At 37.6% G+C, this 20,246-nt stretch overlaps 1 protein-coding gene across 3 annotated transcripts in view; it reads right to left on the bottom strand.

Annotated features, from left to right (window-relative positions):
* Positions 1 to 20,246, bottom strand: part of ankrd11 (ankyrin repeat domain 11) — a 131,006-nt gene that overhangs the window by 25,334 nt on the left and 85,426 nt on the right. For all 3 annotated transcript variants that reach the window (XM_051115516.1, XM_051115517.1, XM_051115518.1), the window contains exons 3-4: positions 4,542 to 4,687; positions 1,439 to 1,577 (exon numbers count right to left, since the gene is read on the bottom strand). In XM_051115516.1, coding sequence (XP_050971473.1) covers positions 1,439 to 1,577; positions 4,542 to 4,628 — 226 coding nt within the window. In that variant the 5' untranslated portion in view covers positions 4,629 to 4,687. The remainder of the gene's footprint in view (positions 1 to 1,438; positions 1,578 to 4,541; positions 4,688 to 20,246) is intronic.

The following is a 20,246-nucleotide window of genomic DNA, read 5'->3' on the forward strand; positions in this document are numbered from 1 at the left end:
TATTTCATTGATTTGAAATGTTCCTTTTGTTTTCATTTAGTAAAAAGCAGTAAGCAGTCACTACGTTTAGGTTTTTTTTTTAACTAGTGATGACTTAGCAACTGGTATGTACTTTGTAGTAATTAGCTGCTCTAGTCAGATCACATTTTCAAGTTTAATAAAATATTTTTGTATGCAATCAATCATCAAAATTCTGTAACATATCAAGAGATAATTTCTTTGGCTATATCGCCCAGCTGTAACATCTTTCTTTCCATTTCATTCTGGCCAGAATGGAGTTAATAATGGCTTTCATAGCCGCTGCTAATGCTTAATAATTAAAAAGCTTCCATTGCAGTAAAACGTTAAATGCACATCCAACTTTCAGCAGCAGCCGAAAGGGTATTTGTGTGAGCTCATTGCGGTAATGGAACAAAGATCTAACTAGTCCTGTACTGGAAACCTTCCAACTGGGGGAGGAGACCACAGAGAGAGCAGCTCAACTACATCAAAAAGTCCCAGTAAGGGTGCATGAGGTGGAGCACAGCCAAGAGTTGGACAGATTCCATTAGGAACAGACAATGATGCAGCATAAAAACATGCAACAAAAAAATCCAAGCTACCTTCACAGAGACTGTAGCATGGCCTAAAAACGAAGATTTGAATCGCTGATAAAAAAAAAAAAAAAAACTGAATTTAAAAACTGAAGAAACATTCAATGGATTCGTTGTAAATAGAATGTAAACAAATGCCAAAAGGAACACACCAGTGTTTAGAGCAAAATAAGGGTTGGAAATGGACAGAGAAAGAGAGACCAACACAGAGACAGGCCAATCAAAGAATGGACGTGACCACACCCCCCCTATTAGCATTACAATGAGCACTTCAGGCATTGTCTGATGAGAGAGAAAATGGGCAAGATTTCACGCCTTACAGCCACGTCTCAAAAGAGATGGGGGTTCTGCCAACGGCTTGCTAAAAGGTTACAGAGAAGCTGCGCCTTGACTGCAAAAACATGCAGAAATAACAGCCATAAAACAAACCACACAACTCAAAATACATTTAAACCACTGTCTTTCGACACAAACTAAAAAAAAAAAAAAAAACACAACAACAAATGGAAAAAATAGCCAAACTGCAACATAAATGCACAGCTTCCAGTAAACTCCCACATTCAGTTAGGATCAAATGAAACACTTCAACAAAAATTATAATGATCCAGGCTGAACTACATCAAAAGATCCTTATAAATAAAACAGAGTATGATATCTCACCCTTCTCAGCATGTCACATCCAACAAATTTCCAATTACACGACTAATGGTTTCTCCATCAGCGCTTCTGTCATTCCGGCACACATTACTGAAGAAAAACAACAACAGTAGCCCACACACAAACACTTACACACTTCCTGTTACCCAGAGTTCTGTGCTACGAGCTGGCCCCGCCCCCCCCCTTACCCGAGTCAGAATCTTTCTGATCTCCATTGGCTCCGACGGTGAAGGGCAGCTTCCTCTTAGGAGCTTTCTCTTTCATCTCTTTGACACCATCGCTGTGGTCCAATTTAGGAGTCTTGTTTGACGAGCCTTTGTCTTTATCCTAGGGGAACATGGGAAATCGTGTAAGTTTAGAAGGAAACAGCATATAACAGTATTTCAAATGATTCAGCTCAGAGTACTAGCTCTGGGACAAATATTGCCTTTACAAGGAATAAATGTAGAAGATATAACTACATAAACTTTATACATTTATTGTGTACATCTTCAGCGGATATATATGGCTATTAGGGGTGTAACGATTTGATAAAATATTTATTTGATATAATATTTAGTATTTTCACATCTAGGTGGGGGGGAGGAAAAAAAAACCAAAAAAAAAAAAAAAAACCCCAAAAAAGTAATTTGTACTACTGACTGTTCAAAATAAATGAAAAGAAACTTAGCATAGCAAGCATACTAGATTTGTTGTTTTTTTTCCTGTTGTACCGGAAATTATATTGAACCGTGACCCCTGAATCGAGGTGTACCATTACACCCCTAAAGGCTATTGACCTGTTCTGCTCCAACATCAGGATTTTTGGGTTCAACAAACTATGGGTTTATATAATTTTTTTGGGGAAAAAAAAAGGTTCTGTTTTGCAACATTTTTAGGGAAACTGCCAAGTAAACCATATATGTGACCCTGGACCACAAAACCAGTCGTAAGTATGTAAATTTGTAATACACTGTATAAGTCAAAATGATCGATTTCTCTTTTATGCCAAAAATCGTTAGGATATTAAGTAAAGCTCACCTTCCATGAGGCCATTTTGTAAATTTCGTACTGTAAATATATCAAAACTTAATTTTGATTAGTAATATGCATTGCTAAGGACTTAATTTGGACAACTTTAAAGGCGATTTTCAAATAGTTGTAACTTGTGCAACTATTTCCTAACAAACCATACATCAATGGAAAGCTTATTTAATCAGCTTTCAAAGTTGGACCTTTACCATATTTTACAATTTGAATATACAGATAATTGTATATTTATGGACATTATATTCTTTGCTGCACATTTAATTAACATCTAAAATAAAAACACACAATTTAAGTGCTAGGACAAGGGAATATTACATAAAAGATTTTCTAAAGTGACTTAAGCAAAATGGTAGATATTCTATGAAAAACATTTTAGAGGAGGGGGCTGAAACTGTTCCAGACCCTTCACATCAACAACTGGAACCCATCAGAAACCCCCACCTCAACAAGCCTCTTCAAAGCTGCACACACCCAGTCCTGCCAAAAGCCCATCATTAAAGACATTCAATATTCAGATCTCAAATACAGCCTATTTAGCAAAAATCCTTCCAACTAGAAACACAGACATCAGCCATACTTAACAGATGTAGCACATACAGCATAGTTTCATACTGCCTGTGCTTTCATTACTGTACAACTAGGCCTAAACGTAATCTTTTTCCACATTTTCCACGTGGACAGTGGGACAACACCTACAGAAAAATACATTAAATGGAGCTGTGTGTACTTGAAATTTGTAACAAAATAGATTATAGATAGATTATACAAACTGAGATTTTAACCAGATCTCATCATAAAAATACAAACATGGTTGTATAAATGATACAACTCCATGAATGTACATAGGCAAAGGGCTGACTGTTGGGAAAGGAAGTGGGACTGGAGCAGCTGGGGCTGTGTCTTCTACTGGCAGTGCTAATGAAGGCTAATTAAAGAGCTTTTAGTGCAGTGATAAAGCTAAAGCTGAATGCAGTGTAAAGCCGTTTCTGCTGCGAGAGCCTCTCCGTCCAGCCCACATCCCCCTCTGTCATGAGACTATGATGTCATCCACGAGCAAACACACACACACGCACACACACAAAGACAATATCTGTCCGTAAGAACCGAGCTCAGAGAGATATGAAAAAACAGTGAGCCAGAGACAGCGAGAGTGAAGAGATGATAGCAGGATTTCTTACAGGACCTAGAGAAACCAAAGCTAAATCAAAAAAAAAAAAAAAAAAAAAAAAAAAAAAAAAAAACACACTTTCAATGCCTTTCTCTAAAACCATCTGTCTGAGCAGCCCTGTTTACTTGCTGGTCTCCTAGCAATGCTTTCACTCTTCCTCGTTCGCTCACGCGCTTGCTCCCTCCCCCTCGCAGAGTCTGATGCAATACTACACAGAATGATGTACATACACACACACACACCATCTGGGCCGTAAACTCTTCACTAACTCTGGCTCGCCTTGCACCAAAACACTGACCCTCAGATTCAAAAACACTTACGACATCGAATGCCTCTTCATTTATACATTGCTTTTATACAAACCCAGGCTGAATTTCTACAGTGTTTTCATTCTTAACACAGTAGAATACAATCTACGACTGTATACTGAGTGCTGTTTTGATGTTGGTTTTGCTTTTGTACGAATCCTGGGATGGACGCCAATGAATCTCATTAATCAGCATGTTGAACGCTCTCAAGATGGTTAGGTCTTTTAACTAAGGATTGCTATACTCTCACAATTTTGCGATCTTAGTGTATAAGGTGGTGTGCTTATTGCTGTAGCGTTATGAAAGATCAGTGCAGCACAGCATATAATTTGTTAACAGTAAAAAGCCTATACTATCTAATAAACAGCATAAAGGGACACAATCCATGTAAATTTGCACTAAAATGTACTTATAAACCAAATATATCCAGCAAGAGTATCTATTAGTGTTGACATGACCCAGTTAGGTGTGATATAGAGAGCAATGTGTTGTTTTAAGAGCCTTGTCCATCTTAAGAAAAACGGTTACGAAAATGGTAGGATCCTCTATTGACTGTGATTAGACTGTATCAAAACAACTAAAAGATTCCTATTCTTAGTCCAAATGCTGAAATAAGCACAGCAATGCAGTGCAATGGGGCTTTAAAGAAAAGTAGTAGGATATAAACTATCCAATGGGTTGTTACTTAACGGCTTAGAAAGGTTTCAGGCGGTTATACCAGCAGTGTGTGTGTGTGTGTGTGTGTGTGTGTGTGTGTGTGTTTGATATAAAAGCAATTTTCCTCACCTTCTTCCCACCCTGCTTTTCCACCATGTCGGTGTTGGATGGGAAGTCCTCCAGCTGGGGGGTTTTAGAACCCCCACCCTTGGGCATCGTTCAGCTATTGCCACGCCAAACCTCATTCACGCTTCCATCGCATCGTCATCGACCGTCTGTGAGACAGAGAGAGAGGGAAGGACACATTAGCACTTTACTGTCACTCTCCTTTAAGACATTTCACTTAGCACACAAGTTCTCTATTTATTGTTCAACTGGCCATTTTCAAAACACTTTAAAGGAACAGATTTTCAAAAACAAATAGCATTTATACACTGAGCTCAGAACAAGAAGAGTTTCGAAAGAAATGGGAAATGACATTTGTTAATGTTCTATATACAACAAGTTAACCTGTAAAATCAATGTAAGAACTGAATTATAAAAACACAGTCATTTAAAAAAAAAAAAAATCTATCAAACTAGAGTTACAGTTATTACAAAATCAACTGATCTTGTTTATTTGATATAACAGTGACCAGAGTACATTTCAAATTACAACCATATTGGCATCTGGTTGCATTTTATTTTCACTTCCCATTTGTGTAATAAACATTTCCGGAATTTACAAATGACCAAATACAACTAATGACATGCTGTAATACAGAGGTGATGACAGCATTCAGCTTGGAATGAGGGCACATTAAAAAAAACACTGCCAATTACACACATAAATTCGAAGGTGAAAGAGATATAGGGATTTGAACAGAAAACATGAAAGCACAAATATTACTAATCTTCAATATTCTGTTAAAAAATCCATATTTAAAATTATTTTATTTAAATTAAAAGTCTAAATAGGAAATTCCAAATTTTAATTGTTTCCAAGTTTATAATAAAGAATTACTTGGTACACTGTAACTGTATAGCCCTATGAAATTCTTTATTTTTTTCCAAATTCCATTTTATTTTATTTTTTCCCCAAATTCCAAAAGTTTTTTCGTTTTAATTGTTCTAGTTTCCATTTAAATTTTTCTACACTCTTTAATGGTTAAATATTTTCCCCGCCCCCAAAGAGCATGTGTCATTGAAATTATGAAACTTTTTTAACATGAATGTATTAAAAATTTAACAAAAATTAAAATGTTATGACCCTATGAAATATGTTTTATTTCTTAAACTCAGTTTTATTTTATTTTATTTTTTTATAATCAAAAGCATCTCTAATGAATTGATTTTATTAAAAAAAAAAAAAAAAAAAAATATATATATATATATATATATATATATATATATATATATATATATATATATATATATATATATATATATATATATATATATATATATATATATATATATTTAATTATTTATTTTTCAATAAATTCTGTATATGATATTATGATATGACTAGTTTTCTCAAAAGAAACTTATAAAATGACTGTTTGAGCAGTTCTAGAGATTTGTGTGTTCCTGTACTCATACATTAAGGCAGCAGAGGCTGAAAACACTGCAAGTGGCACGCGCACTTCAGTATGTTTGTAGTAAATGAAACCGTGACACTAGCCCATATCATATTTTGATTTAAAGTGTACTGACCTATTTTTGATTTATTAAAAATGAAAATTCTGTGACATTGTTACACAGTAAGTTCCATATTTATGACTTGATTCCATGATTCCGTCCGCTTTTCAGCATTGCAGAGATCATAGGGCCCTATAACTGACATGAACTGACATTTCAAATTACCAGTCAAATTTAATAATAGGCTCTCGCAGCAAATCTAATGCCAACAAATTGCATCATATATTTATTAATTATTATTATTTTTTATTTTGAGATAGACCTGTTCATCTGAAGATATTGATCTGCAATTCATTGCAGATAACTGTTAAGCAACCTAAATGGTAGAGTCTTTTCAAAAGGATAAATGACACATTCAATATATGTTTTAAATGCAACATGGTTCGAAAATTTGGACCATTCCCCAGAATGCATTTGATCCAGTCAAGCAAGAAAACAATTACAAACACCAGCCAAGATTTTAATATTGTCTGGCTTTGACAGCATTTCCATAAACCCCAGGTACTTGCAAATTTAAGCAACACCTTAAAATACCAACAGAATTCAGTACATTTCTGGAATACAAATCTTTTCTCTCGTTTACAATACACAATCCAAAAATCAAGCTCTGTGAGGTGATTCTGAATAGTCAACCCGGACACCGTCACGTACACACGGATCAGAGCTACCGGCAGAATGATAAGATGAAGATATAAAAACACTAAAGTGTCTGAGTGCAGAGCGCGCAAGTACACTGCAATTCATTAGTACTGCAGGGTGGAGACGGCTGCTGCAGGAGATTAGAATGAAAAAAATCAATTCGTTATAGTATTCTGAACTCACTGCACAGACAACCGATATTGATAGTTTTTGCATCAAGGCTTTGACAGCGGTATTTAGAACAAATGCTTCGGTTTAATCTCAGCAAGACAGCACAGTCATATTTTTCTTCTCATTTGGGAGCATTTTTTATTTTGAACATTCCCACTGCTCGCCTGTAGATTGCAGATGCCCTGTCGCAATTTAAATAAAGCATGTGGGTTCACTTTGTAGACAATCTCTTTTTATAAAACGCATGCAATTTTCAAGTGATGTCATAAAAGCCTTTCTCACAGCAAGTCTTACTAACCAAAATATGCATTGCATCACACCCAAACATTGTGAAAGTGCAAAAGACAAGTGACTTAATCACCCTCAACAGAGATTTAGTGCAAATTAACCAAGATTTATACAGGTAATGATGCTTGGATCATCTCTGCTCCACCCTTGAACAAATATTTGTGTATGCTGAACATCAAGGCCTAACGTGAGGGCAGTTGCACCCTATAATTGTCCCTTCATAATGCATGTTTTAGTTTAGTGACATGCATAGCTGCCCATTGCCTTCTCTTCCCCAGGAAAACTGGCACTCGCCACTACTCCGGTGCCACAGCCATCTCTCTTCAGCCCTCCTATTCAAAGACAGCTATTTATATCTCCGGCTAACGTACCGCACGCGCATGCAGACAGAGAGTAATACTGCTCTTCTGTTATTCAGGCATGTCTCCCACACCTCATCCTCACCCCACAAAGCAGTTCCACTCCTCAAAGTGGTCGAAAGGTCAGTCTCTAATGGGGATAAACAAATGTGTGGAACAGACATACAAACACAGACATGCTTGTACCCTAAAGTAGGTCGATGCATGTTCTAGAACAATACAGGCCCAAACAGGTTTGCTTTACGATCAAAACAACCACAGGCCATTCAACTATTTCTATATGTTAGTTCTGAGATTCCATAATTCAACAGCCAACGAATCTCTAAAAACAAAGCCATGAAGTCCATAAAGTCTGCTCTGAATTCAAATACAAAACATGTATGTACATAAACGCACAGAGCATAATATGGTGTGTAATGTGCATTTGAGTGCACCCTACTTCTAAACTCGTGTGTGTTCTTCAAGCGTTACTGCAGGAAAAGAAATGCACACACACACAGACAGGAATGGCACCCAGAGAAAAAACACAATAACATCCATTCCAGAAACACGGCTCATTTCCTCTGCTTTCCACCCCAATCAAAAGCTGCTGCGCATCTGCCATCAGTGTGGGTGCTTGTGTCAGACAAAGCGTTTTTTTTTTGCCTGCAGCCAGCTGTAATTCATCACATATGAGGTCTACTTTTAGCACTGTACACTACTGTAGCTGAAGCAGACGGCACAAGGCCCAGGCTTACTGACATCTCCCTGCATCCGTTTCCTGCAGCACAACCACACAACAGCAGTGTGTGCAAGTTTGTACATATTCCCTGCAGGGGTCTTGCATACTCGTGGACCCTGACAGGCTGTGCAAGAACTTTCAACAAAGCGGATCTCCATTTTTAAGACCCTACAGAGTGGAAAAAGTTCATGTCCTAACCAGTCACAGCATTGAGCGGCATCTCTTACATGTTGATTAGGCTTACGCTACATCTACTTACAACTGGGTTCCATGACATTTTGCTGTTTAGATTTCAACTCTGAAATTTCTTATATTAGACCTGCAAACATCTGGAAAGCTAATGGTACAGGGCTCGACAATAAGGAATGCCCGATGGCCCAGGGCCAGCGTGAAAGATGCTTGGGACAGTTGACGAATATCAATTAAGCGATCACAAATAAAAATTTAAACCACTGTAGAAATAATCCTTAGCGTTGAGCCCTGTGGTATGTATCAGTTAAAGGTTGGAGTTATTAATTTGTTATGTACCAAGTTGATACTAAAAACAATGACCAGTCTGCAATGTCAGAGGTTGCAGTTTCAAGCGCATAATTGTGATTTACTAAGAAACGTGGTATCGACTAGGGATGTGCGCACTGACTAATTTGATAATCGTTTTAATGAAAGTTTTGTATCCGACTACTCGATTAGTCTAAAAGCAAGACACCCCCAAAAGATGGTAAGAAAAAAACCTAAGTATGTGCATGTATATAATAGCCTACATTTGAAATACTCATCTATAAATCACACTGTCAAATCTCTCAATGAATTCCGCTTGACGTACGCTTGCCTTGCGTTATCATCATTTAATTTTAGGCGGTTGTTAAAAAGGAAACAAAAGAAGAGCATACACTCAACGTCAGCCACTGCATGGCTTATTTATTCAAATCAGCTAGGGAAATACCGAACAATCTAAAATCAATCAATAGCCTGACAGAATTATTCATCTTCATATAACGTTAGACAACATATTAAAACACGTCAAAATTAATAGAAACGTATATCAAGGAATAGCATTAAAACAGCTTTTAAAAACTTACGTCATGCAGGCTATGTTGTTTAAAAACAAAATGTAACAACGCCCATTTTACTTACTCAAGACCATGCGTTTTTGTTTAGTAAATTATCAACGTTGTCTGGTGAACTATGAAAAAAGGCACTCGGCAGGAACTGAAGTTGCAGGCACGCAGAGATAAACAGAAAGCAAGCCGATAAGTTTTTAGAAAGCGCCTGGACATCCCGTACAACCACCAAAGTGGGTCTTCGTTTAGAGGAATAGACGGCGCGGACGGGATTTGCTGGTTTTGGCTAGCCTCTAACTCCTACGCCATGCCTGTTATGCATCACTCCAGCAGAGTTATTGTAAGCCAATTTGATATTACACCGTTTACACAAAACTTTTCCGATTCCTTCTAATTCAAAATAATCCCACACCTTAGTCTTTAGCGTGGTCATGAGGTCTCTATAAGGGCATGCGAGGTCTGAGGCAAAAACTTAGATTTCGCCCATACACTTTATAAAAAAACAAAAAACAAAAAACAAAAAAAACAATTATTTTTCAAACGTTTAATTTTAACTTATTTAAAATGTTTTAAATGTAACGTTAGAATTATGGCAACTTCAATGATAAAATCATGTTTTTTTTTGGCTATCGTGCAGTCGACTATTGTTTTCAGTGTCGACTAGTAGGAGCTGTACCGTTTAGTCGACTAGACCCGCACATCCCTAGTATCGACTGCTAAAACTCTGCAATTGCAACAACTCCAGTCTTTATTCAGAGTGATCACAGGCTTCACATACAGGTTCAACCGGTTGCATTTTTCACGCTAGCTGATGAGCAGATAGACAGGCCTTGTTAGTGGATGGCTGGCTCTGGGTCATGGGATTAATCTGGGAGGAATGTAGGCCTCTCAGTTTGTTGAGGCTGACCCAGGGTCAGCCGACCAGTGCTTAGACAGCTTCCTCCTGCCTGCTGACGGTGCAGTCCTGCCTTTGCTCAGCCGGGAACACAAAGCTCCCTCTAATCTCCTGCTTCCACCGGCCCCGATGGCCCCTGTCACAAGCACATGTGCATACTACACAGATTTGGTTAGGAAAACAGAATAGCATAACTGTTCTCTCAGGGAAAACAAAATGACAACAACAAAAAAAATTAAAAATAAAAATATATGATTTGCTGCATGACATAAACTCACACAAATGCGGTATCACCAGATCTACATGAGGTGTCAGGAAAGACTAGATGCAAAGCAGGTATGCTGTCTGTTTCTATGTTCAAAGTCAGTATTCTCATGTATGAGATGGGGCATTGCTGTGTCACATCAGGCCTGCAGGTTATATGAACCTGCTCTGATGTGACATTATTAGGGTTGGGTTGAAAATATTGATTTCTCGATTTTAACCGATTTTCATTTTGATGAACCAATATTCATTCTTAAATAGCAAATACCAAAGTCAATTTTAGTCTATGTAGTTTTTAGTATAAATATAACGTCAGTAAACATCATTTGAAATACACCTCCTATCTCCCATCCAAGAAAGCACAGTAAACTTTGTGCTTTATTACTTGTCAAATGAAACAAAGTCTCAGCTTTTAAATTGTCAATTTTATTACAAAACTCAAACAAATACCATTTGGGCACACTTTCAAGATACAATACAATTTACTGAAATGTATCATGTAATCACTCAATCAGTGTTTCAACCATGGAAAGACATCAGTAAAAAAGCTTGCAAACAATGACAGCATCGATTAATAGAGATGCACGATATTGGGATTTTTGCTGATATCCGATATGCCGATATTTTTTCATCTCATTTTGGCCGATACCGATACTGATACCGATATATATCATTTTATTTGGAAAGTTAGTTTTTAACAATAACTTATTCGTTAGGATTAAATAAATAGTAATGAGTGGTTTACATTCAATCCCTTCTTTTTCATCAGTAGACTAGCATTATTTATGATCTGAATTTTGTAAATTAAGTTCACTTTTGCTATGTTATAAGCCGAACTTCGGATGCTTTCACTTTCGAATTCGCAATCTGAATACAACATTTCAAAACGAAAACAGAAAAGTAGAACTAAACTGGGTGACTGTGAGGGTGCTTTGCGGGACATGAACAGGACATAATTCATTGCTACAATTTCTTAATTCGTTCCTATGATTTATTAATTTATTAATTTGTAAAATGAGGGAACGAATTAATATGTAGTATTAATGAATTGTTAATTTATTCCCACGAAATATTTTATTTCCCACCCGCAATTTATCACAGTAAGAGATACGAAAACATGGATTAAAAGTGAATGACAAGAAAATAAACCTAAGAAATTAAAGGGTGAGACGGTGAGGATTTGGGAAAATAAAAATATTAAGTTATGTGGCAATTCGTGACCAACTGGCAAAACAGTACACTTTTTTTGCACAAGAATACCAACATGTTTACCTTCTCTGGTTTAACAAGCGGTCTTTTACCCTACTCGAAAACCAAATCCTCCGTCCGCCATCGTTTCCAGAATAGTCGCGTCCTTTTTGCCGTCACCACCTGGCTCGTGCTGACACTACAAATACAAACCAGGCTCTACACCCGAAGCGCTCACAACGAAAACTACTCTTTGCGTGATCAGTGAAATCCTGAATATGCCACGGCTTTGTAACTCTGTAACCCGCGCTGTATGGAGCAGTGCGACCACGTCAAATTTTAACTTGCACATTTAAAAAAAAAAAAAAAAAAAAAAGTGACAGTTTTGATCATTCTAGAGCCCTGCAATACAAAGGCATTCAACATGGAAAGAAAGTAATAGAAATGTAGTCACTAAGTCATGTTTAATTATAATTTCTAATTATTTTATACGGTGCACTGCGCTCTGACAGGGCTGCGGGACACGAACATAATTATTTCCTACAACTTGTTAATTCGTTCCTACGTTTTATTAATTTATTAATTTGTAAAATAAGGGAACGAATTAAAAAGTCGTATTAACGAATTCTTAATTTATTGCCACGAAATCTTTTATTTCCCACACGCAGTTTACCCGCATAAATGATCCGACAACATGGATTAAAAGTAAATGACAAGAAAACAAACCTGCGAAATTAAAGGGTGAGACGGTGATGATTTGTGAAAAGAAACTATAAATATTATTAAGTTTGTGGCAATTCGTGACCAACCAGGAAAAAAAAACACACAGCCGCTTACTTTAAATGTATTGGCTCGAACTGCATGAATCCAAAAGTATGGTCGCTACTAACATTTGCCTGCTAACCAATTATTTAACTTATAAAGAATGCTTTGTACCTCACTTGTGTCATATTCACGAAAAATGTTTCATATGAGCAACAGTGTGTTTTGCCGTTGCGCCGCCGAAGAAAGAGAATTCACTGACCGCGCGCCGTAATTACTTTTTATTTTAAATGCAGATCATGTCATGTGCAAACACAGCCATTGGGTTTCAAAATACAACAAAGAGCACCATAAAACCATTTAAAATGTGCATTTAGCGATCTAGTGACTGGATATGAAACAGGCAACAGTAAATTATCCCAAATGGAACAACGGCGCGCTTTCTCCTATAGCCGCTGCTGCCACTGCACGTGCTATTGCTATGCATCATTCTGTATGTGTATTCTCAGTTTAAATGCAGCGATACAAAACAGTGAATCTACTCCTCATTCAGTCAAAACTTTGCTTCAAGAATGAGCCACACTGCTGACGTGATCTAATCCCTAGCACACCCTTAGCACATGTGAGTTAACATATTCATCTTATCGGCAAAACATATCGGCATAATTTTTCATATCGGGCCGATGCCGATATTTACATTTGAAGTCATTATCGGCCGATTCCGATATCAGTCCGATAATATCGTGCATCCCTATCGATTAACATTATATTTACCTCAGAAAAGCCATTCAATGACCATAGCTCAATAGTCAGCTGAAAAAAAAATTTTTTGGAGAGAAACGTTTTACTAAATATGTACTATATTACATATTTGTGACCCTGGAACACTATATCGGCAATTTTAACAATAGCCAATAACAATACATTGTATGGGTCAACCTTATTCATTTTTACTTTTATGCCAAAAATCATTAGGATATTACATAAAGATCATGTTCCATGAAGATATTTTGTAAATTTCCTACCGTAACATATATATTAAAACTTAAATTTTGACTAGTAATATGCATTGCTAAGAACTTCATTTGGACAACTTTAAAGGCGATTTTCTCAATATTTAAATTTTTTTGCACCCTCAGATTCCAGATTTTCAAATAGTTGTATTTAGGCCAAATATGGATCTATCCTAACTAACAAGCTTAATTATTCAGCTTTCAGATGATGTATATATCTCAATTTCAAAAAAACTGAAATTGGTTTTGTGGTACATTTATTCTATTTTTACTTAACCTGTTCTCAATTATATAATGTATGTTTGAATAAATCTGTCATAAAAAGTTATTACAGCCACCATTTAAATTTTATATCACCAGATCATTACAAAGTTAAAATTCTAAAACCTGCTTTGCATGCAATTTACTGTATGTGTTTATATATTTGAACTTTACATTTTACAGCAATGAATGAACCAGATGAGTGTGAGGGTTCCGTGCATAGTTTGATATATTTCTTCTTTAAGAAAAACTGAAATGTACTTGATATATCCAAATGAACAGATATATAATAAAATTAAATCAAGATTGGAATTGAATAGAAATCCCGAGATTGTGAATCAAAATCAAATTGTGAAATGTGTTAACACCCAGACCTATCGCATAAGCATATCCAATCCTTTCTTGTTGGCGAAACCTATAAACTGCCAGCATGGCTGGTAAGACACCAAGAATAAATGACTTTGCACCCGAACTCTAAGCTCAAACAAATATTTCTCCGTCCATCGATCAATAGGACCTCTCCTCTCCCCTCATTTACTGTAGCAATCCTCTCTCTACGGTCAAACAGGGGCCATCACAGTATGTTGCCACAGGAAGCCTCAGACCAGTTCTTCCTCATTCCTCATACAATCGCTGCTGCACAGTATGACTATTATGGGCTGCTTTGGTAACTGTGCCGCCTGCTGAGATGAAAGGGCCCGCAACCCCCTAGCTCTGCACCACGGTAACGTAGGGTGCTGTCATCACGTCCACTGGTATTTAGTGCAGCTGTCTCTCAGTGGAAAAGAACTGCGTTGCATCGAGTCAACGTGGAAATGAGCGTGTGCGTTTTCATGTACATCACATCATGTCTACAGTGGAGTCACAACAGCTTGAGGCTGTCCACATTCACAAACCACAGACCAATCAGCTGTAAGCTTGACCGCAGCAAAAGTATACTGAAAATAAAACAATTAACAATAACACATACGACACACACCAGTATAATCTGGTTGCGTCAGGAACATGGAGATGTGTGGGGTATAACAAGGACCATGATGGAGGCTTGATGGTTCCCAGGTGTTGCTGAGAGCAGCTTAATGAACGGAGCTCCGAGGCGTGGCGCGCTCGCTCTCTGCTGTGGTACTGTAACAGCCTATTTACATTTCATATAAGAGCGGCCGCGGCGGCGAGCGCTGTTTGGTGTGCAAATAGAACACTGCAGAGGCCAGCCGGGCCCGCTGCCGTTTCCAGGCAACGGCGGGATGGGGTTGGCTGAGCAGCCCCTGACCCACACCAATTCATTTGATTAGAGGCTTTTGTGCCGAGAGGAAAGAAGACAAACAAGTGGAGGAGAGAGGCGGCAGGCCACGCTTTTCTTCCTGCAGTCACCCTTTATTATTCCACACTGACGTGAGGAGGCTGTATATGTATGGATTCATGCTGTTGTTTTTCCTTAAAAAAAAGAAAAAAAATACAGAGGGGGAGAGAGATGGTAGTGCTGTAGCGGGAGGAGTGCTGAAGGAATAGCAGTGATATTTTGGGAATGTGTAGTTGCTAATGAGTAGGCCCAAATGGAAGCGGTGCCTGCAGAAATGCAAGGAACGGCTCAGTAGATTTCCACAGAATTTGAAAATCCCATGCTCCTTGTATATTTATTTTTTTTACATCAATTTTTTAAACAAAATGTTGCGTTTATACAAGCTAATTTAATAACGCTTCCTATTACCAATAACAGCAACTTTTGCACTGATTTGATGCACTGAATTTATTGAAATTGCTTAAAGTGCCCCTATTATGCCATTTTTAAGGTTCCTAATATTGTTTTAGGGAATCTCCAACAACAGGTTTACATGCATGCAAGGTTTAAAAAAAAAACAAAAAAAAAAAAAAACACTTTCATTTTCTCAAAATATGTATTTAATATCACCTCATTTACCAGTGATTCTCAAACGTTTTGTTCAAAGCAGTTCAAAGATTTAGTTTCTCTAAACCCACGAGCCTACTCTGCTCTGATTAGTCAGATGCCCCATTCTGTTGTTATCTCAATATATTTCCTTTTGTTTGGAAACACAGCCAAGACTGGAAATAAGCAAATTATTTTTACTAATCTTTACTAATAAATAAATATAAATTATATATATAAATTATATATATAAATTATGTATATATATATATATATATAAATAAAACTTTAGAGCTCATAATTTAACAAAAATTGAGCATACTACACATTAATACTAAAAAAAAAAAAAAAAAAAAAAAAAACTATTTAATTTACAAGTTTCATGTTTTTTTGTCATTCATGTAAGCTATAGTCTCTGACCTTTAAGTCAAAACATACCCATGACTTTATCTACATTGGCCATTATCAGCCTACCCTATATCGTGCATCCCTACCCCCCTAAATAGTAACTTCAGCACTGATTAACACATTTGACCACATTTCAATTTATTGCAATTTTTAAAATGCCCCCAAAAATGCCATTTTTAAGGCTCCTAATTTGAAGTCTCATACAATTGGTTTAAAAAACGCCTTTGTTTCTCAAAATATTCATTTAATATCTCATTTTCCAGCAATTTTCAAAGATTTGTTCGAAGCAGTTCAAACATTCAGTGTCTCTAAACCCCTCCTTTCCGTGAGCCTACTCAGCTCTAATTGGTCAGATGGCTCAGTGTGTTGTAATTGGTCTACTGCACGCAACGCGTGTGAGAAACGATACGCCCACTGCCATAGTTCCGTATCGCTAGAATATATAAACATCTATTTACAGGTTGCAATTCAGTAGAGCCGTCTGATCCAAATAAACCGGGTACTGAGCCATCTTTCAAGAGCAAGCGTTTTGTAAATCTCACACTGAACTCAGAGATTTGAGCACTCGTCAGTAAAATGACGTGTTTGTGGGCGGGGTCAAGTTGTTTGTGACCAGCCAATGTAGAACATAGGCGGGAATTATGCGAACGTGTTACCTGTGGGATTCAAAATACTAACAACTCTTTTAGGCTGTACAGCGTTGATTCTTTATTTTGGGAGACAAAACTTTATCGTGCACAAATTTGCAGATCACTTACATTCACATACAGCTACATTACACACTACATAAAAGGCAATACTGGAAATGGCATAATGGGGCACTATATTCATTTTTTTGTCCCATCAAAACAGGAAAAGGCCCCAACATAAGAGCAGGACATATTGAAGAGCAAATCCTTTTTTTTCCTTATTTCATATAGCCATACAACACAGCTGTGAACAATTATTTGTTACTTGTGATTACTAGTCAGAAACAGTTGGAATTGGGGTAAGGAACGTTCTCATGGACATGGACTAGAACCACAAAACTCCAATTTTGGTCTTCAAATGCATTCCACAGAACTTCCCCACAATCAGCATGGAAAATGTGAGAAAAGTGCACAGATTCTGTGTGTGGTAAATTCGAGGCAACATTGAATCTCTACTCAAGCTTTGCTGCAATTAACTCATTTCTGACAGCGAGGTGAAAGTGTAATCCGTTCTTAAAAACAGCGACTCTGACTCATCACTCTCCCTCTTTCCGGACATGTTATTCTCAAACTAGAGACATGTCTTTATCTCTTTCCCCATCGCTCTACTCCTCCTCCTCTGTTTCACATGCAGTAATATATCCGACCATCTCAGAGAAAACCAGAGAAACGGGAAAGATCATAGCGCGCCAGCTGACATGCATACATACACGATATGCACACAGTCCTGTTGCCTAGCAACGCATGAACAGGGGCACGTGTTTCTGAGAAAAGCGAGAGAAACAGGGAGGATGGTGCGGTGAGGAGGTGGACTGGAGTGCTAATGAACATGTGTGGACATATATGCATGTGTGGAAAACCATTCTTAACCTTTTCCAAGGATGAGCCTCCCAATAAATGCGCCATTTAAAATTCTGCTCACACCTGGCACTCACAACATCAGTCTTGTGATCCGAGACAGAATGTAGATTACACCTGGTATTACATGTCTCAAATGCATCCAGTGACTGCATACATAATTCATTTGGAGGAGGGTCAAAGTATGTTTATGACTAACATTACACAGTATCGTGTCAATGGCCAAGCCATAAAATTGTGTATGTATATATATATATATTTTTTTTTTTTCAAATGGTGTTATTGTAAATAGTGAAGGAGGAGGTACTATTCTTTGCTCCACCCAAAGTTTAAATAGAAGTACGCTTTAAATGAACAATAACGATGACTCAGCCTTTAAATTCTCCTTTCTGAAATCAAATGGATTAGGCCTTTTGGATTAACAAAAAGCGTTCGTATTGTGATTCTTAATGGTTTCAAAAGAAATGACTGAGATATTGTGACAACCCTATTGGGGACACTGTCATATTTCAATGCATTTGTATGCAGGGCTGTAGCGACGTGTTGGTAAATCAAGGAAACATCACAACACAAGAGCTGATTGTTAGAGTAATAACATTCCTCCCCACTGATTTTCAAGGCAAATGCCTGTGGCGGCTTATGTAAGCATCTTGCACATTAGCTAGTGATTTTTCTACGCCTGCTTGTAGGTTAATCCTACAGTGAATCTACAGCCGCCATGTTGTGGAAAAACCTAGATGCTAATCAGAGAGGCCTGCATCTCAGGAAATAAAAAAAAAAGGAAAAAAAAAACAAACCTAAACACACAGTCCACAGCTATGGTCAGCCAAACCACTTTCCCTTAGAGACTTCTTGCAAAATGTGAATGGTTTTCATCACTTATGCCTGGCTGCAAAACCAAAACAACAAACGGTAAGCGTGTTTACAATGGCTGTCTAAATGCTTTTAAATGAGTGCTGCGTCTATGAGAGCTCTCATTCAATCAGAGAAGCTCACAAATTGATGGAGCAGTGTCGTCAAATTCTGCTGGGATTTCCCTCACCTACCAAATTTGCTAATCAAACAATGAGCAAAATCTTGCAACAGCAGTGCTGAAAGGGCCGCATGCAGCGATCAGCAAATGTAAAATCTTCATAATGAAAAATGTGAACACTCTTACTTTCCTCCAGTGAGAGAGCAGATGGAGGGATAACAGAGGAAGAGGATGGAGCAGAATGCATAATCTGGATCCTCATATTGACAGAAAGGCTGCAGTAGGATTAGTCCTGAGAAAAGACTCGCACTAGCCCTAGTGCGCACATAAAGAGACCTGTACAAGGCCGGCAAGCCAGCTACACGCCGCTCAACTTAATGAAGCCATTTGTCACTTCCCTCTTGCCAGCATATATACTCTGAGTCTAAAATTAACTTTTTTGACACACCTGCCAACGTTGAGGGATCTGAGAAAGTTTATTGTCCATTAAGGTTGACACAAATACACAAATTGACACAAATGAAACAAGTTTCAGTCAAAAGCAAAAATCAAACAATTTTCCAGCAATACTGAACACTATTGTAAAAAAAAGTTTTTTTTTTTCTTTTTAAATATTTCTATTTTTTTTTGGCATTTTGCCTTTATTATGACAGGACAGTTTAGAAGTGACAGGAAGCGAAGTGGGAGAGAGAGATGGGGGCGGGATCGGCAAAGGTCCTCGAGTCGGGATTCGAACACAGGCCGCCCAAAGTGCAATGGCGCTGTATGTCGGAGGCTATCGGCACCGACATAATGTAAAAAAAAGTATTTTTAAGCAAATAAGCTTATGCATTGCCATTCTGACTATTATCTATTATCTATATATTATCTATATAAAGAAAAACTTCTTTTGGAAAAAATCTAAATATGGGGATAGAAATTTAATGCAATTCCAACTTTAATTTTAACATCACAATAATTGACTTATACAGGTCTGGAATCAGTGAATTCTCTCTAAACCCTTCAGACTTTTTTTCTACATCAGAACAAAAATCATTCATGCTGTCAAAGGTGACAAACTGCAGGGAAATCTAAGCTGTGAATGTTTTCAGCACATGTATGTGTTAGAACACAGCTGTCGGCGGTGGAGAAATCATGTGCTGTCACCATGCAAAACATACTTAGTGACTGGCACGACATGCTATTCCAGCAAGATACTTTTGTGTGCCCAAGAGCACAACACTAAAGCGGCAAAACAAATGCAAGCCCTGCCAGAGCAGCCATGCAGCGCCACAGCCCCTGCCAAGCCAAATCATGTCACGGTAGCTCTCAGGAGAATGTGAGGGTGGGCGGGAGAAATGCAGCACGTTTCCTCACCTTTCATTCAGAGTTCTGAACTTCTATGCAATTCTATGACATCAGTCTTTAGATCCAAATATTTACTTTATTGCAAAAAATAACTATGGCCTATACACAGCACACAAATCAGCTAGTATAAAATTCATTCATATGAAGAGACAACAAGTATAAAGGACACTGCAAGCCGTAGTACAGGAGTTCTCATTCAGGAAGGCCATAGCCAACTTTTAAGGGGGACTCAAGTAGGGCCCTATGATTTCTGCAATGAAAATAATGAGGACGGAATTGTCTAATGTTGACTGTCACAGAATTTGCCAAATTTTGGATGAATAAATCAAAAGTAGGTCAGTACACTTAAATGTTTCACGTGTCTCTGTATGA

The sequence above is a fragment of the Labeo rohita genome, chromosome 7, assembly GCF_022985175.1.
Source record: "Labeo rohita strain BAU-BD-2019 chromosome 7, IGBB_LRoh.1.0, whole genome shotgun sequence".
Classification (NCBI taxonomy): domain Eukaryota; kingdom Metazoa; phylum Chordata; class Actinopteri; order Cypriniformes; family Cyprinidae; genus Labeo; species Labeo rohita.